At 44.9% G+C, this 22,648-nt stretch overlaps 2 protein-coding genes across 2 annotated transcripts in view; one reads left to right on the top strand and one right to left on the bottom strand.

The window, feature by feature from the left end:
* Positions 1-12,416: 12,416 nt before the first annotated feature.
* On the bottom strand, positions 12,417-13,746 carry znf830 (zinc finger protein 830). Its single transcript, XM_080546396.1, has one exon. It carries the CDS (start codon positions 13,725-13,727, stop codon positions 12,693-12,695), a length of 1,035 nt encoding a protein of 344 aa, XP_080402522.1. The 5' UTR covers positions 13,728-13,746; the 3' UTR covers positions 12,417-12,692.
* Positions 13,747-14,461: 715 nt separating this feature from the next.
* The window catches only part of LOC308171879 (ankyrin repeat domain-containing protein 13C-like), a 48,252-nt gene continuing 40,065 nt past the window's right edge, over positions 14,462-22,648 (top strand). The window contains exons 1-3 of the mRNA XM_080546786.1: positions 14,462-15,284; positions 15,424-15,465; positions 16,507-16,611. Coding sequence (XP_080402912.1) covers positions 14,696-15,284; positions 15,424-15,465; positions 16,507-16,611 — 736 coding nt within the window. The 5' untranslated portion in view covers positions 14,462-14,695. The remainder of the gene's footprint in view (positions 15,285-15,423; positions 15,466-16,506; positions 16,612-22,648) is intronic.

The following is a 22,648-nucleotide window of genomic DNA, read 5'->3' on the forward strand; positions in this document are numbered from 1 at the left end:
ATGGGAGATCTCAATGGGGAGGTGGCTATGATGTTTGTTAGATACTGTGACGAGCCTTCCTTGTCTGTCGTGTTCAAGAGCAAGCTGGCTAGCAGCTGGACAGCCAAAGAGGTCCAGGAACGGATTGATGAGTACCATAGAGAGTTGAAGGCCAGGCCCAGTAGGCCCGCAGCAGAACATAGTACCAGGTAAGCCGTTGCTGTGATGACCGTTGATGCCCAGGGGATGGAGAGACCGGTGCCTGATGTTGTGTTGCAGTCCCACAAGCAGAGTGTGAGTCGCCCCCCACCGCGCCAGTGTGTGAGTCAGCCCCCACCACGACAACCAGAGCCAAGTGTGGAGCTCACCTCAATCCAGAACAGCATGGACAAGATGGCTGGGATGCTTGGTGAGGTACTGAGCAGAATGGCGAGAAGTCCTGCCGCCAGGGGCCGCTACTACTCGTCCCGGGAAGGGGGAGCTTCAGGAGCCTGTACAGTCTGTGGTGACAGTTCTCACACTACCACTGCTCACTGTAGGCAGCACAACCTGTGTTTCTCATGCAAACAGCCAGGGCACGTGAAGTTACAGTGCCAGAATGTACACCCCTCCCTGCGCCTCTGTCTGCACCAAGTGCCCCAATCTTCTCGTCTAACCAGGGAAACTAGATAGCCTGCATTTGGAGAGGGGCAATGTGGGCTTAAGTGATAATACCCTCAGTGATGATCTACAGTCAGTATATGAGTCAGTCTGTGAGAGTGCTCCCAGTCGTCAGACAGTCATCCTTCAGAACATACAGCGTCTAAATGGTAGTGATAGTTTGTTTTACACACCTGTGGCTGTTAATGGATGTGTAACAGTGAATGCCATGTTGGACACAGGTTCGATGGCATGCTCTGTTAGTGAGGCTGTTGAACAGCGGCTCATTGCTGCTGGCACTCTAGACAGTGAAGTTCAGAGTGACTTAGATATAGTACTGATAGGATGTGGAGGAAAGAGAGTCCATCCTAAGAGACTTTGTGATCTACAGTTTGAGGTTTATGGATGTACAGTGACGGTGCCCACACTAGTTGTCCCGGGTCAGGTAGATGAGCTCATCATAGGGACAAATGTGATCAAGTATCTGACTCACAAATTCAAGGACTCAGACACATATTGGAAAATGATCTCTGAGACAGCTGGTCCTGTGGCTGGGGGGCGTGACGACTTCCTTGCTATGCTCTCCGGCATCAATCGGTGGAAGGGTGAGGATGTGCCCGACGTTGTTGGAACAGTCAAACTCAACCAAGCCGTCACTCTCCTGCCTGGACATGAACACCTGGTGTGGGGGAAGCTTCCAGAGAAATCACGTGGACCCCCGGGCTGCACCGTGGTGGTTGAGCCAACAAAGCCACATGCAATCCCGAGAAACGTCCTGGTTGGCAGAGTGGTGACTCCTCTGTGGGGAGATGGATGGGTCCCCATGAAGATCATAAACCCCACGTACAAGCCAATAACGATGAGAAGAAACGCCAAGTTGGCAGATGTGTATCCATGCCTGGCTGTTGAGGAGCTCCAGCCCGCTGATGGTCCATGTTTAAAGTCCAACAGTCAACATGTCACAGCTGAACGGGCCCCACCTCCGTCTGACCTGACGGGAGCTCTGAGAGAGAGTGGCCTGAGTGACTTGGATCTCGATTCATGTGAGGTCTCTGAGGACTGTAGGAAGGAGATGTGCAAGCTCGCTCTCAGATACTCTGACATCTTCTCCAAGGATAGGCTCGACTGTGGGGAAGTGAGGGACTTTGTTCACAAGATCCACTTAGTAGATGAGAGGCCATTCAAGCTGCCGTACCGGTGCGTGCCGCCAGCGCACTACCAGAAGCTCCGGACAACACTGAATGAAATGGAGGAAAAGGGCATCATCAGAAAGTCAACTAGTGAGTTTGCCTCTCCACTTGTCCTCGTCTGGAAGAGAGATGGCGAGCTGCGCATCTGTACTGACTTCCGCTCTCTCAATGCCAGGACCGTGAAAGATGCCTACCCTCTTCCACATCAGGCAGACTGCCTGGCAGCTCTAGGAGGGAACGTGTTGTTCAGTACAATGGACCTTACCAGTGGCTTCTATAACGTCCCCTTGCACGAAGACAGTAAGAAGTTCACTGCCTTTGCCTCGCCTGTCGGCCTCCATGAGTATAACAGACTTCCTCAGGGTCTGTGTAACAGCCCAGGAAGTTTCATGAGGATGATGATGATGATCTTTGGGGACCTCAACTTCATGAACTTGTTGTGCTACCTGGACGACTTGATGGTATTCGCAGCCAGTGAGGAGGAGGCCGTGAAGAGGCTGGAGGTCGTCTTCGAGCGTCTGCGGGCATACAACCTAAAGTTGGCCCCCAAGAAGTGCCACCTACTGCGCCGCTCTGTCCACTTCCTGGGGCACATTGTGGACAGTAGTGGCGTGTCAACAGATCCAGCTAAGGTGGGAGCCGTAACGGAGATGACCAAGTCAGACCTGATGTCCTCCGACTGCCAGTCCCCATGCCCCAAGAAGATTAAGTCATTCCTTGGTTTGGTCATGTGGTACCAGCGGTTCATCCCTCACTGCTCCACTCTAGCTAAACCTCTCTTCAGACTGACGGCTGAGGCGAAGACGGACAAGAGTAACAAGGGGAAGAGACAGAAGTGTGTGACCTACAGGAAACTGACCGCTGCAGACTGGACCGCAGAGTGCGACCAGGCCCTCCAGAACCTTAAAGAGGCCTTACTCAGCAATGTCATGCTGACTTCTCAAAGCCGTTCATCCTTTCCACCGACGCGTCGTCTGACGGTTTAGGAGCTGTGCTGTCTCAGGTTGCCTCCAGTGATGGGCGGGCTCGCCCAATAGCCTTTGCGAGTAAGACCCTGAACAAAGCCCAGAGTGTGTACCCTGCTCATCGGTTGGAGTTTCTGGCTCTGAAATGGTCTGTCTGCGAGAAGTTCAGCCACTGGTTCAACCCTCTCGCTCACATCCTCACTAAGCCCAAGCTGGACGCTGTCGAGCAACGGTGGGTTGCAAAGCTCGCTGCTTACGAGTTTGACATCAAATATGTCCCAGGGCCACAGAATGTCGTCGCGGATGCCCTTAGTAGGGAGCCTTTTGCGGGAAGGAGAATCGGTGGGCGCCTGATCAGTGAGCCTTACGAGTGTCTATTGAAGGAGTCAGAGGGTCTGTCTGGGGATGGTGTCCAAGAAGCCTTCAGGTGGTCCAACACCCGCCAGTCAACCCAGAAAACCTCTCGGAAAGACCAGTCGACAGCCTCCAACGCAGCTGTGCCCTCAGTCAGCTCCATGTCCCAAGATGGAGTGTCAGCTCTGTTTGACGGTCATAACAATTGGGACACAGCTGCGAGAGTCAGGTCCACAGGTAGACCACGTCCAGAGGGTCATGTCCACTGGCCAAGATGTGTTACCGTCTTTCTCTAAGCAAGATATCAGAGACAAGCAACGGGAAGATGCTGACATAGCGAGAGTGGTGTTCTACGTCGAGCGGAACCGGAGACCTTCAAGGAGAGAGAGGCCTGGTGAGACTGCGGGTGCTTTGAGGCTTATGAGGCAGTGGGGCAAGTTAGTGATGGAGGATGGTATCATGTATCGTGTGTCCAGAGATCCGGTAACCAGGAAGAAGAGGCAGCAGTACGTTGTCCCTTCGTCACTGAGAGAGGATGCTCTGCGTGGGTGTCATGACAACGCGGGACACCAGGGTCAGGATAGAACCTTCTCCCTCATGAGACAGAGGTTTTACTGGAGCTGGTTATCTCCACCCCAACCACTCTCTCAAGACAACTACACCCTCAAGACAACCACTCTCTCAAGACAACCACACCCTCAAGACAACCACTCCCCCATTACACTACCTGTCATTATCTACCTGTCATCTGTCAGTGGGGTTGTCAGCTAACCCTCAGGAAACAAACTTGCAGGGCTGACATGTTTAAATTGCTAAATAAAAATAAATAAATAAATAATAATAATAATAATTCAAGATTCATGATTTTTTATTGCCATGTGTGCCAAAAGTGTATTACATCCCATTACAAGTAGGCTACAAGAGTACAATTCATGGCAATGGAAAAAATTTGGCAAGATACAATTGAGCAATACAATAATAGAATGGTAAAAAAATAATAATGTTGTGTCCATGTGTATGCATTTATCATTATAGTCCATGCATAAAGCATCTAGTGGGACTTCGTTGTAGTTCCTTCCCATCCCATCTGGGCATCAAAGTTGTAATAAAAAAAGAAGACAGTACATTTAAAATGATTGCCCACTGTTACCAACACACCACTTTTACGAAATACTACTATCTTCATAAAATAGAATTGCTTATACAATAACAATGACAAATACCTGAAGTGCTGGTGACTCACATCAAGGTGTCATCTCTCAGAACCTCTCACCTCGTCATTCTGTAACACAAATTTCATGTCAGAGGTGTGGATACTTCTCTAGTGTAGGTTTTCCAGACTCTCAGTGTACTTGTACTGTAAGAAGTAGGCTAGTGAAATCATTTCAATCCACAGTATTATTCTACAGCAAATCTACAAATCAATGAATGAATCATTATTTTTAATTCCACCCAACATTACCGTTCATTACAAAAGCATTTACTTTTTCTATCATCTATTATATCTCTAACAAAACTAGCTAGCTAACAAGCTAATACTTGTTTGGCTAGCTGGTATACACAAAAACACACTAAAATGGTGCATGAAACATACTGTACAGTATGTTGCATGTTTAGTAGGTCTGCAACAAATGTATTTATTCATTATGTTTTATCCCACCATCTCCTATTAGTTTTGTAGAGGGGTGGCATAATTGTGATGAGCACACAGTTTCAGTGGTTTGATAACTGATGCTAACAAAGGCGCTATCTACCTTACTCACAAAACAACAAATAACTGTTTGGCTATCCTAAGTAAACAACACAAGATCCTAGTATACAACACATGTAACTCACTAAAACCTACCCAAGAACACAGCAGAAGGTCTGTCTGCAGATGACTGCCATGAATAGTGAACTGATGTGGAGATCAATGTCTGAAATTCTGTTGTCTTCTTCGTCATCGTGCGATTCATAGTACCAGTTGTGTTTGGTAAGGTTCCACGTGCAGGTCATCATAATGGACCTTGTCAAACACTGAGGTCACCACAGTTGTCCTGTCTGCCTTGATGCTAGCCAATAGCGGCTCCGCCCTGCAGATAGGCAACCTGAATAAACAACTGAACAACAAGACAACAAACAGCAGGCACCTCAAAAGACAAGCAGACATTTATCCATTTCAAAGAAAATAATTGGCAAACATCATAATGATAGATAAAGGGAAAACTCCATACTCACTATTCCAAGTTAACTTTCAATGTGGGCATCTAATGTAGACTACATCAGCTGTGGCCTGCTTCCATCCTGAGAGGCGAGCTTGGGACAGTCCCATATGCTCCTTGTGTCTCACCTCCTTCACCAGTCCAGGCTGCTGCTTGTGTATGAGGTCTATGTGGACACCTAGCCTTTCTCCCGCATCCTCTGTGGAGAGGGGGAGTTAATTATCAAGAGAATGTTACATTGTTATGTAGACACAGGTTATTGTCAGTGGGACAAACCGTTAGAGCTGTGGTCATCTACCAGTATGATCTCCCTCGAAAGGTGTGCAGGTGTTCGGTCAATGATGCTGCGGATTGCCCTAGTGATGACTGACAGGGCCTCGTTCAGTCAGATCAACACAACTCCAATGCTGGTGAGGTCCTTGAGGTATTTCTCCTGCATCTATAAGGTTTAGAGGCTATTGAGAAAGTATAATACACCACTTCTGCTTTGTGTCTCACCATTTGTCCACCAGTGACGTTTAGACAAATTCCCATATCAAGTCAAACCCATGCAGCACAGTAATGCCTGATCACATCACTACAGAGCCCGCCCACCTGAGCAGTGCCAAGCTGAACTGTACTCCCTAGTACTACTGGTACCCGTGAGTCTAGAATATCTCTGTTGAGTGGCAGTTTGTCACTCAGGAAGACATTTTGGAACAGAACCTCTGCCTCTTTCTGCCCTGCCTCTGATAGCTTATCACCCCACTTGGTAAAGAGGAATGGGTTTTGCTTTCCTTCTTCAAGACCTTTTTCTCTATAATCGAGGAGTCTTTCTGATATGTTGATTCCATCAGCTTTGTTGTACACAAAGTGTTTATAAAAACGATTGATGCCACTAAGGAACATTATTGGGATATGAGATTTTCTTTTCTTTTTAATTTGCCAATAAGAGGCATCTGTGAAAATATCTTGTGCTGTTAAATTGCTTCATGCAGTATGTTAAGGTCATTCAACTTTGTGTTAATATACTTTACTAATGACTGACAGCCATGATTAGACAAGTTGCACAATACTGCATAATTAGAACTCTTCATCCCGGGAAAGCCTGCCCTCTCCAAGACTTCTCCATCACAGTGGAGAACTCTACTGTAACCCCCTCCCTGACAGCCAAGAACCTTGGAGTGATCCTGGACAACCGACTATCCTGTGCAGAGAACATTGCAGCAACGGAACGCTCCTGCAGATTCTTCCTTTACAACATCAGAAGGATACGACCATTCCTCACCAGAGATGCAGCGCAACTCTTGACCCAGTCACTGGTCATCTCCCGCCTTGATTACTGCAACGAATGAGCTTCCCACGGCTGTCAGAACTGCAGTCACTACCCATGTTCCGTCGGAGACTGAAGACCCATCTCTTCAGGTTACACCTTAACTGCTCCTCCTGAGACATCTACTGCCCCCCAGCACTGCGTCTCCTGAAGACACCCGCTTTTCCCCCTTACTGTGTCCCCTAATACTTCTATTGACCCCCCTGTACTGTTTCTCTGTTTCTCCAGTGTCTATCACAGAGACTGCCAATGGCCCCGTGCCTGAGCTGTATTACTCTTCCTGCTACGACTGGTGGATTGATGGTTGATTGAATCGATTTGGAATAAGGCGACTGCTAAATGTCACAAATGTAAATGTAAATGTAATTACAGTACCAAGAAACTTGGAAACTTGTCTTTTATAGCCTGCAGGAATAATATACTGTTAATATTAAATTCTTTCAAACCAAAATTGACACAATACACAACCAGTTGACTGCTGCCTCTCCCACCACCCTACCTGACCCCCATTCCAACCTCCCACGACCCCCAAGTCATCCTCTTACATCTTTCAGTTCAATCACTGCTTCCGTCCTATCCTCCACAGTCACCAGCATGAAGTCCTCAACCTGCACCTTGGACCCCATTCCCTCCTCCCTAGTCAAGGCCTGTCTCCCGACACTCACCCGACTCATCACAAACATAATTAACTCCTCCCTGTCCTCCGGCATTGTCCCCTCTGCCCCCAAGCTCGCTGCTATTACCCCCATACTTAAAAAACCTGGTCTCGACCCTGACACCCCCAACAACTACCGGCCCATTTCTAATCTCACCTTCTTGTCCAAAATCCTTGATAAAGTTGTTGCTGCCCAACTCAAATCCCACCTTGACTCCAATAACCTGTATGAACCATTCCAATCTGCCTTCCGTTCCAAACACAGCACTGAAACAGCACTACTAAAAATCACCAACGACATACTCCTCTCTGCTGACTCTGGTCACCTCACCATCCTCATCCTCCTCGACCTCAGCGCCGCCTTTGACACCATCAACCATTCCATCCTCCTCACCCGTCTCCAACACATTGGCATAACCGGCACCGCCCTCTCCTCTCAATACATCTTAATAAATAACTGTAAATCCTCCACTGCTCCAGTCACCCATGGTGTCCCCCAGGGTTCAGTGCTAGGCCCCCTCCTCTTCATCCTGTACATCCTTCCCCTTGGACGGGTTCTCCGCCGCCACGGCCTCCGCTTCCACTGCTATGCCGATGACACCCAACTCTACCTCTCCTCCAAAACCATCTCCCCTAACACCCACTCCACTCTCACTACCTGCCTCAATGACCTAAAATCATGGATGCAACTGAATTTTCTGAAACTCAACTGCAATAAATCGGAAATCCTTATCATCGGCCCAAAGTCCCTCACCCGTCCCACCCAGATATTCTCAATCGATGGCTTCACCGTAACCCCCTCCAACCACGTCCGCAACCTCGGCATCATCTTTGACCCCACCCTCTCGTTCCATCCTCATGCCAACCAGGTCACTAAATCAGCTTTTTTCCCTGTCCTTTTCCGCTGCTGAAACACTTATCCATGCCTTCATAATTTCCTGACATCCTCTACGGTTTGCCTAATAACATCCTAAACAAATTCCAATACGTCCAGAACTCTGCTGCCCGTCTGCTCACCTCCACTCGCCGCCGTGACCACATCACCCCTGTCCTCCAAAACCTACACTGGCTCCGGGTCAAATTCAGGATCCAATTCAAAATTTTACTCACCACTTACAAAGCCATCAACAATCTGGCCCCCTCCTACCTTGACGACCTCGTCCCCCTCCACACACCCTCCTGTTGCCTCAGATCTGACGACCAAACCACCCTCAAGACCACCAGGACCAAGCTCCGGACCTGGGGTGATAGGGCCTTTTCAGCCGCAGCCCCGTCCCTCTGGAACGCCCTCCCCAACCACATCAGACAGGCCAACACCCTCCCAACATTTAAACAGGCCCTCAAAACCCACCTCTTCATGCTTGCCTTCACCAGTTAATCCCTCTCCCCCTCCCCTTCCCATGTGTCCCCAGCACTGTACCTTAATTCGGCCCCTATACTTTCTTTTATCTATTTTTTGTGTCTTTTCATTATTACTACTCAATCTTTTCAGTTTGTAAAGTGTCTTTAGTGTCTTGGAAAGCGCTATATCTAAGTCTAATGTATTATTATTATTATTATATGAATAATAATGAATGTTAATTAATTAATATTCTTGGTTACTAAATAAAATTATCCCATTTGCTTTCAAGTCCCAGCAAAACTATGAATTACAGTACATTAGTTAAATCAATGAGCTTATCATTTGCCTGTAACACTTTACTAACTATGACTAAAAGTGTATGTTATTTATTAATGCTTTTATATTTAAAATAAATAAATAAAAGATGTCTGTCAAGATTGAGTGTGAGGTTTTTAATAAACCCACCTAGTTTGGTGATGTTCTGTTCAATACTCTCCAGTTTTGTCATGATTATGTCTTGGTGCTTGATGGTCTCTCTGACCGAGAGAGTGTCTCCATGTCGAAGGTGACGCCTGTTTGAACTGGAACTACCGTACCTCTACCGTACCTGAACCCGCTTTTCCACTACAGTACTGTACCATACCAGAACCCGTGAGCCCGGTTTGGTTTCTCCACTGCCAACCGAGCCGTACCGAGCCGTAGTACCCCTACTGATTCTAGCTACCGTACCCTTCCTGACTAGGAGCGAAAGGTACTATCCGTGCTAGGCTGTGTGTGATGTGTGACGCTGCAGACCGTTGATTGGTCAATGGAAATCGTCACAACATCGTCATCCCATGTTCATAAAGTTTTTTTTAAATACCGCAACAGATTTCGCTCTCGACAAATGTCATTTACTATTTCTGTAATTACTTATTAATAAAGATTTAAACAATTATTATTATCTTAGTTTAGTTTAGTTTTCATCATAGAACTTTTCTTTACAACAAGCATAACAAAAAATCGCTATTATGCCGATGTGCTGTGCCTATGGTAGACCGTTCTACAGTCCAGCGCGCTTCATCATCCCCCTTCTAAAACTGCCATCCCCCTTTCCATGTCCCTTATGTCATTTTATCAATGAATGTGGTATTACTGATATTACAATATTTCGTTTTGCCATATCGTTTTTGGAGTCGTGTGGTCGGCGATTGGGTGCGTTTTTCGATAACGATGACGCGGACACCCACACATGTATTGTGGTTTACTTAATACTGTTCAGCTGCACTTGAGGTTACATTCAATGCATGACTTGTGCTATATAGGCTAATTAAAATTATGAAAGCAGCAAGTAACAGGCATCCATCCATATGATATATCTCATATATCTCATATCTGCGCGTTTGTCACAGGGTCCCAGTCACCCTGTTCATCTGCAACAAACGCGGAGATTGTATGAGTGCCCTGGCTTCAGTCCAATGGAAGCATCAAGCACACTAGCACAGCCTTTCAGTAGAAGATAACGTTATATATCTATCTGTCTAACCTGTCTAAAGTTATATATCTAACGTAATGTTTTAAGGCTGATCTGTGCATGATAGTGCTGCATTTTGACATACTTCTTGTCGCATTTCCCCCCGTTGAGCTGTATAGCGGCACTTATTAAAGTCAAGTGCTCTTATGACACTTAACTCCTCCTACTGTCCCGGCTCGCTCTAGGTCTGTTGTGTATAATGGAGAAGCGTTTCTGAAAGTATGGTACGGGTTGGATACAAATCCGTGCCCTACCGGTCAATGGAAAAGCGGTCAATGGAAATAGTACCAAGTACATGGTGAAAGGAATGACCCCAACCAAGACAATCATGATCCCCACCACTCGCAGCAAGCTGATCCTCATTGTTGCAGAGGCAGAGACATAGGATTGGTCGTTTCAAAGTACAGTGACTTTCTCAATATTATATTATAAATTCTGAGGCCACACCCCCATCCTTAACTTTGACATTATATTAGAAAATATTCAGGAATATGTATGGTGTTGCCTGTTAAAAAATATTAATTCAAATAACCCTGTGTGTGTGTGTGTGAGAGAGAGAGAGTTATTGCTTAAAACCACAAACCTGTGAAAACACAATAGCTATAAGTCTCAGTGTTCAGCCCCAAACCGTTTATACCCAGCAACTTATGAGTAAATAATGTAGAAAGACACCAGAAGAACATATAAACAAAAGACACAGTAGCAAACAATAACCTGAGACATCAACAGACAAGACACAGACAGCAATAGACAAGACACAGAGAGTGATAGAAGAGGACTGATGGAAAGAGGACAGAGGTGGGTTGAGTACACAGTTGACTATCACTTCCAGATGCTGTATACAGTAAATTCTAATAAGTTGTCTTTATTTGCACAAATTCTAGCAGGTGAAATATAGACAGTGGAAAAAAAAAAGTTAAAACATGGCTTAGAAATAATTTGCAAGTGAAGTGAAAAATGTGAAATAACTTAAAATAACCTTTTCTTAAAAAAAACATTCAACCACGACAGTACGAGAGAACAGGGTAGACAAATGAGACATCAATAGAAGAGGTCAGACAAGAGAGACGGCCCCGGACGATACAGAGAAAGTGATGAAGAGAGGCAAAGGGGTGAGTACACAGAAGACTATCACTCAAAGCTGCTTTTTGGATTCTAATTACAACACAATGTGTGTGAGTCCGAGAGAGTAAGACCATGTCCACACCAATATGTTTTTTTGATAAACGTTTTTCGTACATAAAAATATTACCGTCCACACCAGAATGTTTATAAAAATGTCTGTATCCACATGCATACACATGAACGCAATATAAACGCTGTCATTGTTGAGCATTCCACACCAGTAGCGATATAATTTTAACCCCATAGCCCCCCGCTGGCCAATCAGACGCCTCTGTCTCTCAATGTTCTCGATCATTAACTGTGCCTTTATCTGTAAACAGGTTAAAAGTCCAGTTAACAGTGAAAGAACTAGAAGCACTTTGTACACATCCATTTTCCTCGCTTGTGTAGCCTCGACCACCGTTGCCTGTTGTAAACAAAGTAGTTACTGGTGCCAGGATATGACGTTGGAGGGAACAGCAAACAGCTGCAGTGCGCATGATCATAGAAATCTACGTGCATGATGACGTGACGAATACAAAAAAACTGTCTATCTCGTCCACACGTCAAAAATATACGGCGAATATACGCGTTTTTAAAAACCTTCACTCTGGCAGGCCTTTTTTTAAATGTTCGTTTTCAGGGGGCAAAAACTCATTTGCGTGTGGACGAACCCCCCAAAACGAATATAAAAAATCCACGTTTAGCAAAAAACCCATATAGGCGTGGACAGGGCCTAAGAGTGTGAGGGTGTTCGGGTAATTGTGAGATTCTTTAAGCAGTTTGTCTCATTGGATAGATCAGAGTATGTTGGAAGTTGTTCAGGGGTATGAGTTATATGTTAGGGTTAGGGTTAGTACGAGTTACACTGTAGATGTATGTGTTCCAGAATAAAGAGAGGCTCACTGTAATTGAGCACTGGCAATGTCTGCTGTGTCAGGTGGAAAGGTGCAAGTTGCCTCGATATAACATACATATATTGTATTACTGTATCTTTTTACACAATACTTAGTAGATGTAACCTCTCAATGTCCACCTCAAAGTGAACCAGATTTCTTCCAATCTACAATTGGTATAGCAGTCAAGTGTTGAATCTTAATTGAGATATCTCTACTGGTGAGTAGTGCTCTATGAATCATTACACCATGAGGATTTTCCTCCCATTTTTTTTTAATGAATGCTGATATTGTACAATATTCCACACAAGCACATATTATGATGTTTTGATGTGTCTGCATTGATGTGACAGTGAAAAGTTAACAAAAACCACAACAACAAATTACATTGACATTGACGATAGAAAAGGATTTGTTTTTCATTCAGTGTCCTCAACCATGGAGACCATTCATTTTCAAACTGCTCTTTTATTTATAATTTGGACAATTTCCATTCCAGTTAAGGACATTGTGCTCTTCTGTAATCCAGGCTCCAATAGATTTCATGCAAGGGCCCCTTTGGCCCTCCAGTCACGTGCTAGCAGGTGGAGCAACTCCTCTTCGTCTTCCTCTTCATCACTCCCCACACCAAGCTCCTCAGTATTATCCTTCACAATCTTTCCCTTAACCACATCTTGTTTGTCTCTTAATATCTCAACCCTCCTGTAACATTCAATCTGCTCGTCGATTTCATCAATCTGACGCTCGAGACGGCCCTCCTCGTCATCCTCGGCTACGATGGCTTCTGATTTGGTGTTCACCTGGCGCATTTCCTTCTGAAACTCGTCCCACTCCTTGTCCATTTGATCTTTGGGTGCGTCGACGTTACGGACCTTCGCATCTCTTACTGGATCATCAAAGAACCCCTCTGGCAACGCTTCAGCTGAATTTCCCTTTTTCTCAACGCTCTTTTCTGACTCGTCTGCTTTAAGGATAGAGCCTGAATGAGTCACTGTTGGCGCAGGTGGAATGGAGCTTTCGTCAAAAAAGTCAGCTGGGAGACCTGGGGCAAGTTCTCTCTTCTGCACATGAGAGCTGGTGGCTGCCCCATGGTCAGCATTTGAAGAGGCCTCTTCATCATCTTCTTCGTCATAGATCCCAGCCAAAAGACTAAGTCCAGAGTTGTTTGCGGAGCCACTTGCCTTTTCAGGCTTCGAAAAGAAATCTGCAGGGAGCCCTGATGTAGATTGACCTGGAGGTTTCGGAATTTTAAATACGTGTTCAGAATCTGACGCTTTTCTTTTCAGTGACGATGGCTGGGTTGCTGGACTTGGAGAACTAAGTTGTTTGGACCCTTTGAGTTTAGAAATCGATTCTTTATGCTGTTTTCCAAGAATATGAGTCTGCCACAATATTTCGGATTTCACCTGCACATTGCAGACCACGCAGCTCAGGTGGCCCAGACTGTTGTACTTGGCGTGAGGAGACTCGATGCGCTTCTTCTTCTCCGGGGTTTGCCTTTGCTTCTCTCTCATTAACCGCCGAAGCTCCTCTTGATGGATCACTTTCTTTACCTTCTTGGTCTTTGTAGGAGGCATCTTCTCTCAGCGAGCTACCGAGAACAACCAAAACACGACGCAGGAAGATGACGTACTGAGTCCGTAGTGAAAGTCCTCTATTAGGGGTCTTCAATATCGCCGGTTTAAGGATAAGTCATTCCTGATTTACAATCCTTTATATATATATATATATTTTTTTTTTTAAAAGCACGGCTATATCAGTGTTATGTGGTAACAGTTTAAACTATGTCACGTTTATAGAAAAATAATACAAAAATATCCTACACAACGAAACATCGCGATGTCAACATCAGTTCTTTACAGTGATGTATGTTCTCGCGAGACAGTTTGCGGAAGATGGCAGATGGTCTTTTCAGTCGGAAGGTAATCTTGCTAGCTCTAGTTAGCAAACCAAATAAGCTTTACGGGAACATTTCGAAACGACTTACATCAATAATACGGACAAGGATGTAGTCGGTTAATGTATCCGCAAGCTATTTTCATTCCTAACTGAATGTTAGAAACGTGAGTGTGTTTTTAGGCGTGTTGTTGATGTTGTCAGTGAGACACCGCACCCTCTCTAACACCACAGCTAGCCTCGGCAGGTGTCTCAGACCCTCTCTAACATCACAGCTAGCCTCGGCAGGTGTCTCAGACCCTCTCTAACATCACAGCTAGCCTCGGCAGGTGTCTCAGACCCTCTCTAACATCACAGCTAGCCTCGGCAGGTGTCTCAGACCCTCTCTAACATCACAGCTAGCCTCGGCAGGTGTCTCAGACCCTCTCTAACATCACAGCTAGCCTCGGCAGGTGTCTCAGACCCTCTCTAACATCACAGCTAGTTTAGGCAGGTGTCTCAGACCCTCTCTAACATCACAGCTAGCCTCGGCAGGTGTCTCAGACCCTCTCTAACACCACAGCTAGCCTAGGCAGGTGTCTCAGACCAGATTAACATTGTTATTGTTCCTAGTATTCCTTCTGTCAGGCCGCTTTTTAGCTAATACATCATGACTGGGGAAAAGATTCGCAAGTTGCGGAAAGACCACCACACCAAGCCCAGTAAGGATGAAGACCACCACACCAAGCCCAGTAAGGATGAAGACCACCACACCAAGCCCAGTAAGGATGAAGACCACCACACCAAGCCCAGTAAGGATGAGGACCACCACACCAAGCCCAGTAAGGATGAAGACCACCACACCAAGCCCAGTAAGGATGAAGACCACCACACCAAGCCCAGTAAGGATGAGGCTATACTGGAATCCTATGACGAATCCTCAAACGGGACCTTAACGTCAACCATACCTAGTAACGGTACCAGTACGTTCAAATCCAACAAGTCTTTTCAAAACCACAATAAGCCTATGAAACCTTCGGCACTGCAGCAGCAACAGATATTGAATATTAATGCAAACAACATCAATGCCAATTCATCGGTCGGCAGCATCGTGGATGATGACAACAAGAACCCCATCATCCTGACCAATGCCAATGGAGACTTGGAATTCCCTGTTCACGAATGCGTTTTCAAGGGAGATGTGCGTCGCTTGTCTTCACTCATTCGCACTCAGAACATCTCTCAGAAGGATATGCATGGTGAGTTATGTTATGAAATAAGTCATTACTGTGTCTGGGTCCTTGAAATAGAAGCTGACCACAGATGTGTGCCAAGTCAGTGCTGTACACATGTTCCATGTAGTCTATTCTCACCTAACTTGTCCTGCTCTCTCTCCAGGAAACACACCTCTCCACTTAGCTGTGATGATGGGCCACAAAGGTAAGGTATTGATTTATTTGCTATCTCTTATATCAAATATACATCAATGTTTTGTGGATGCTCTAAATGTTCATAGTGACTTGACATGATTCTCTCTCTCTCTCTCTCTCTCTCTCTCTCTCTCTCTCTCTCTCTCTCTCTCTCTCTCTCTGTCTCTCTCTCTATCTCTCACACACACACACACACACTCACTCACTCTCAAAAAATATTTTTGATGTAAATCTTTCCACTTAGTTAACTGAATGCAACTGTGTTCCTTCAAGTATTGCCAGGCATGTAAACAAACAGACTTAGTACAGGCACAAAACAGCATAATGTCTTCACAATGGAAAATTAAAACAACTTTCCATAAGAACCTCTTCCACTATTAAACATTTTCACCCATTTTGTGCATTCTGAACCGTGTCAGACTCGAGATTCATGTCAATCACATAACACAGGGGTTTGGCTCAGATCTGTCAGGGAATGACACAAACAGTGCCATGCTTCATGCCCACACATCTGTCCTACTTTTTAGTATTGACATAAGTACACAATGTTCTCCAGATCCACAATTTGGCTTTTTGGGGGGCAGATTCCCCAACCCCCCACCCATCCACCCATCCATCCATCCATCCATCCATCAATCATCTGTCCACCCCCACTCTCCTCCTGTCCTGTTGTACTGAACTCATCCAACGTGACCTCTGCCGTGTTAGGCGTACGCTCTCTAGTGTCCTAGCATGTCAGCAGTCTCACGGAGGGGGGGAGGTCCACAGGGGTTTCCAATTCTGCTGATTAGGCTGGCTGAAGAGCAAAGCATGTGTTTTATGAAGGACACACTAAATGAACTGTTAATTGCAATGCATTTATTATCAACTAATGAAGGTTGTGAGCTTGTTCAAAGGTCCTGTCACGGTGTATTTTTAGTGTGAAGACTTAAAAAAAAAAGATGGATATGTATTCTGATGATTATAGATATATGTATTATATTGATGATATATGATTGTTTATATGATTATGATGTTTCTTTATGTTTTTTTGTTTTTTTTCTCATTACAGAGTGTGCCCTCCTGCTTCTTGCCCATAACGCCCCAGTTAAGGTGAAGAACACGCAGGGATGGAGTCCACTAGCAGAGGCCATCAGCTATGGAGACAGACAGATGAGTAAGTTGTCCTGTTTTCTTTCACAAATGAAATGGCCCTGGTTGTTAGTGATGTACAGGCCCTGCACGTGTCTCACCATTGAGGTTTCTTAACGAATGTGTAGAATTTGTACAAATAATTTGTTTTAAGGTCGATTGCCATGAAAGGAGAAGAAATGACATATGCACACATTGGTTGTGCGACAGACCTGTTATGCTATCGATTTTCATCAGTAGAATTGATCCTTTGCGGATGGTTGTGTAGGCACATCCTTTTTAGGCCTGTTTCCATCCCGTAACAGTGTGTAGGGTCGATCCCATTAGTAATTGTAGATTGTAAACAGACTCTGATTACTCTCTGACGGGAAGGTCGGCCCAGCCGAAGGCATGCTGGAGAGAGAAGGCATGCTGGAGAGAGAAGGCATGCTGGAGAGAGAAGGCATGCTGGAGAGAGAAGGCATGCTGGAGAGGAGGAGGGGATTTCCTCTGGATCCAGACGGGCTGGAACGGAGCCTGGCTCGGGGCTTATCAAGCTGTGAGGGAGCCCTGAGCTTCAAGCTGTCTTATCAAGCTGTGAGGGAGCCCTGAGCTTCAAGCTGTCTTATCAAGCTGTGAGGGAGCCCTGAGCTTCAAGCTGTGAGGGAGCCCTGAGCTTCAAGCTGTGAGGGAGCCCTGAGCTTCAAGCTGTGAGGGAGCCCTGAGCTTCATGCTGTCTTATCAAGCTGTGAGGGAGCCCTGAGCTTCAAGCTGTGAGGGAGCCCTGAGCTTCAAGCTGTGAGGGAGCCCTGAGCTTCAAGCTGTCTTATCAAGCTGTGAGGGAGCCCTGAGCTTCAAGCTGTGAGGGAGCCCTGAGCTTCAAGCTGTCTTATACAAGCTGTGAGGGAGCCCTGAGCTTCAAGCTGTCTTATACAAGCTGTGAGGGAGCCCTGAGCTTCAAGCTGTGAGGGAGCCCTGAGCTTCAAGCTGTCTTATCCACTTCATTTATTTAACGGTGCAACGTGTAACGTTTCAGCTTTTGAAAAATCCTAATGGTTGTAATCGCTATGTTTAATCGTTGGGGATGAGGGAATGAGATAGCTGGAAAGAAATATTTCATTGACGAACACTGTTTTAGTCCCGAAAAGCGCTTTCTAAAATTAAGTGTCCTACCTGACACTCGGTTTGTGTACAAACATGTTACTGGGCAGGGGTGTTCTAGGGAAAGGGCCAGGTGTGTTCTAGGGGAGGGGCCACAGGTGTTCTAGGGGAGTGGACTCACCCATTTTCAGCTGTCTGTTTCTGGTGGTTGCCTTTTCGAACCATGCACGCATACAGAAACACAAGTCCATTTTGGGGGGTTATGTTATTATTATTAGGGAAGATGTTGTTTGGAACTTTAAACTGAATACTGCACTATGGTGGCTCCTTTAATGCTTCTCCTAATGCATCAAATCCAACTACCACTACTACAACTACTACTGTCAATATACAGGCTATTGATTATTGGGATGTGATACCAATGCCAATCATGTGTCCTGGTTTTAGAAGGGGCCTGGATTGGTGTTGATTTGTAATGGACATTATTCCTCATGGTCTTCATTAGCTTGCTATTTCATTCATCATGAGCTTGCTATTCTGCAATTTTCCTCTTTTATTAGGCTTTTTTTTTATTCTGACTGATCTTTGAAAAAATAATGACATACTTTGCTTCACAATGCATCAAAACCATCTGTCAGGCACCTTAAAGGTTTTTTTATTATTATTTTTTTAAGATGCTCTGAAGAGAGATTTCCATTTTCTGCTCCTTGTGTTGTAGCTGCGTCGTTATAACAGCAGCGAGATCTGTGTTGGTATGCAGTCCCCGCGGTGGGGACTGCTCTGAGCAGGGAGACAGAGGGTCGGAACTGGGAAGGTCAGATCTCAGTAAGGGATGGGACAAGCGATGACAGGCAAAGGCAGCCAGACCCCAGTGATCGGGGACGTAGTGTGATGAAACCTATGCCACATAAAGCTTTGAGGGAGAGAGCGGGGGTGGGAATGTGTGTAACAGTACTCCTGAAGGCTATTGATTTCCCTCAGTTGCATAAGATCAAATAACCTTGTAATAACAGGTGCTTTCATCTTGCTCACACACATGCACACACACACACACACACACACACACACACACACACACACACACACACTGCGACAGCAGCTCAGTTTAGGTGTCTACTGTGCAATGCTGTGCTGCCTCTGCAGTAAGCGATTTGTCAGCACTTCCTCACACTCGAACACCACAACCCCTCTGGTCAAGATACCACAAGGATATAGATGCTATATATTCAATTGTTATTCATTGCAGCACACACTCAGCAGTCCATCGAAATAACTCATTAAACAGCTATTTATGACTCCAGTTCAGTGTGTGTGCAGAAACTGCATAGAAACAAGAAGCGTGTTGGATGGCGCACGTCATGCTCAGACTCCCCTAAGTGAATACATTGTGCAAAGCTACAACTCAAAAGCCTGTATAAGTGCTGAGCAGTCATGGCGTGCGCGCGCGCACACACACACACACACACACACACACACACACACACACACACACACACACACACACACACACACATGTACTGTAGCCATCAATTCCACCATGCAATGAAAACAGTTATAGTCCAGTTGGATAAGAACGCACGCCACACTGTCTTTGTATGTTGTAGAAAAAATGTAAAGGTTTATTGTCCATAATCAAAAGGAATCCAATGAATCCAAAGAAAAGAAAAGTATCAAAGCTGACGGTAAGGTCTGGGATTAGAATAGCGTGAACGTGGTCAAAATAATGTTTTTCCTAAACTAACCTAACATTGTCCCAGGTGCAACTAATTGTCTACCTGGGCCTATGCTATCACCTCACCACGTGACAATCAATTACCAATAAAACAATAATAATGATATAACCAAAAACAAAACATTATTAATAACCTAAATAACCAAAAACATAAAATAAACATTAATCATGAAATATAAATATAACTCAAAACATTAAACACAAATCCAAAATAAAAGCCCGAAGTAAAAATGTCCATAACACGTACGTTCATGATGACAGTGCAGGGCATCAGACTACGGTCATGTTCTCACATGAAAATCGGAATCATGTGGATGAGATTGCAACATTGTTGCATAAATTATTTCTCTGATTTGCATTCTCACAGCCCTTTATGTAAACGAAGTAACATACGTCATCGAAGCAATCAAAGCACGCCATCGAAGCGACAGACGTGGTAGTTGATTGGTCAGACAAATTGAGAGGGAATTCAACAGAGACACGAATGATGGACCCACGAAACGTAAGGCATTCGCCCTACTGGTGCTTCTGTTTGGTTTTTGGTGCCAGATAATGGCAAATCAAGATCAATACGAGCATGAGCGGGAAATAGATCTTCACTACCTGCAAATTACTCGGCTTGCTAGGCAGATCTGCCTGTTTGTCACGCTCTTATCCAGATCAACACGCATGCGCTGTTGTTTTCTTTTTTTCCCCTTTTTTTTCTTGATAGATACAGTGGAGAATTAGACAGGAAGGATGGGTGAGAGAGAGAGGAGGGACGACATGCAGGATATGTCCCCGGCCGGACTCGAACCGGGGACCTGCGGTTACATGGTCGACGCTTAACCCGCTACGCCACCCAAGCGCCCCACGCTGTTGTTTTCTTATGGACAGCCTCGAGCAGCGTTCTCACCAAAAGCGAAGTGATGCATGTCGTTTCTAATCGGAGCGAAACCACCCTTTTCAGGCGGAGCATGCGTCGGTTGTTTGCTCCGGGAGTTACTTCAAATGCACGTTCTCACAGCTCCAAACGACGCAGAGCAAATCAAATTGTATCCGAAACTCAGATTCCAAGTGAAGCAAATGTTGTTGTACTTTATACATTGACAATATATTGTCCTTGTATTGCCACAACTTGCAGGATCCGAAATTAATATCTGACTTGTGGGTAGGCCTACATTTTCATTGTGGCGGTAATTCTGATCTGTAACACTGCGCAGTTCCAGGTAGAGAGCCTAACTTGCAGTGCGAGATCGGTCTGTCGGGAAAGGACCACGACATTGAGCAAATCATTTATCGGCAGATAATAGTTGTTTTCATGTAGGTGTATGGCTTTCTCATCAGCAGGCAAAAACTACCGTTGGATATTTCTTTTTTTGTGATCAAATGTTTCTTTATCTTCTTTTAAAGCACATGACAACAAAACAAGACACCGTTGAATAGTTCTGCAATAGCGACAATTGTAAACTTAACTTGTCAAGTGCAATGCGCATTTTGGTCTAATTTGACGCGTAGCATCAGTCATAGCAGGCTTTAAGGTTGCAATAGTACAACGAAATGACAACGAGAGGGCTGAATGACTATGAAACACGTTATAGAAACATTGTCACAAACGCTGTTTCGGCACCGTAACGTCAATCGCAGTTTAACAACGCACAGTGATCCATAAGTAGGCAGGTCAAACCCGTTTTGACGATTTCTGGGAAATAACATATAAACTGTAAAATCAAGATATATTTTGGTATTTAACAATACCATTTGCATAAAAAATGCATGTTTGGGATGCTCTGGATCGGCGTATACGACAGCATGTTCCAGTTCCTGCCAATATCCAGCAACTTCACACATCCATTGAAGAGGAGTGGACCAACATTCCACAGGCCACAATCACCAACATGATCAACTCTATGGCTGTGTTCAGAATGGCACACTAGCATACCATTCATACTAGATATAATGTACCATATTTTCCGGACTATAAGTCGCACCAGTCAAAAAATGCTTCATGAAGAGGAAAAAAACACATAAATCGCACTGGACTATAAGTCGGATTTATTTAGAAATGTATTTCACAAAATCCAAGACCAAGAACAGACATTTAATCTGGAAAGGCAAGTTATTCAACTACACAATAGCACACAGAACAACAGGCTGAATAGGTGTCCGGTATGTTAACGTAACACATTAACAGTTATTGTTCTTTGTTCAGTGTATTATTATTATGCAATATGACAACCCTAGTCGTCTATCTGTACAGTATAGTATAGTGGATAGTGTACATAGCCTTTATTTATGTAAACCAGCTCCTTCCCTTGTGTTTTTTTTAAAAGTTTTTTTTTCTTTCCTAACACCAGGGGCCTCTTTCCTAACACCAGGGGCCTCATTCATAGCTTAGATCAAATGTTGATCTTACCCGTGTCGTACGTAGAAAACCACGTCAACGTAGTGATTTATACAATTTCAACGTGAGTCAATTTGATCGTGGAAACGATCGTAGCTCGACGTCGAGTATTCAACTTGCTTACGCACATTACCTACTGGTTATGCGGAGTTATTACAGGCATGTGAGCCGCACTGCCTAGTGTAATTCATGCAAGTGGCTCGTAATAAAATTAACGATGTTGTTATCAGCCGAGAAAATGAGTTCAAGTTTAAATTCAAGATTTAAAAGGAACTGATGTTTCTGATTGTATTTCAGTCTTCCTTTATATTCCTCCGTAGCTGTCTATCTCCCTTCAACATGCCTAGTGCGTTCCACAACGGACCTTGCCCGGCCAAGCTCTAAATTATACTGGATTTTCTCCGGTGTCAAGGAGTGAGCAGCCATATAAGAATAAGACCACCTGATAAGAATAAGACCATTATATTATTACAGTATAAGCAGCACTCGAGTTGAGGGGGGATGGCATCCCCCCTGAAATAAAAACAGTCAAAATCGCCCCCCTCTTTCCATACTTAATGTCATTTTATCATTGAACGTGGTATTACTGCTATTTCAAGGTGCGAGGGGGCACGCACACATGCAATGACAGTTACTGACACTGAAGTCACTGGCGAGGGGATGCTAAAATTGTCCAAATCCACCACCTCCCCTGATTTTCTTTTACAACTTGAGTAGAGTATAAGCATGTGCCTGTGTGCCTGGTTAGTTGTCATGATCAAACGTTACAAATGCAACTTACCGAGAAGCCACCCTTCTCTGCCCTCTCCCACTTCCAGACGAACGCCTACCCTATATTATAGCACTTGTCTTAATTCAGCCGCTATA

Source organism: Nansenia antarctica (genome assembly GCF_963989245.1).
Source record: "Nansenia antarctica genome assembly, chromosome: 16".
Lineage (NCBI taxonomy): Eukaryota > Metazoa > Chordata > Actinopteri > Argentiniformes > Microstomatidae > Nansenia > Nansenia antarctica.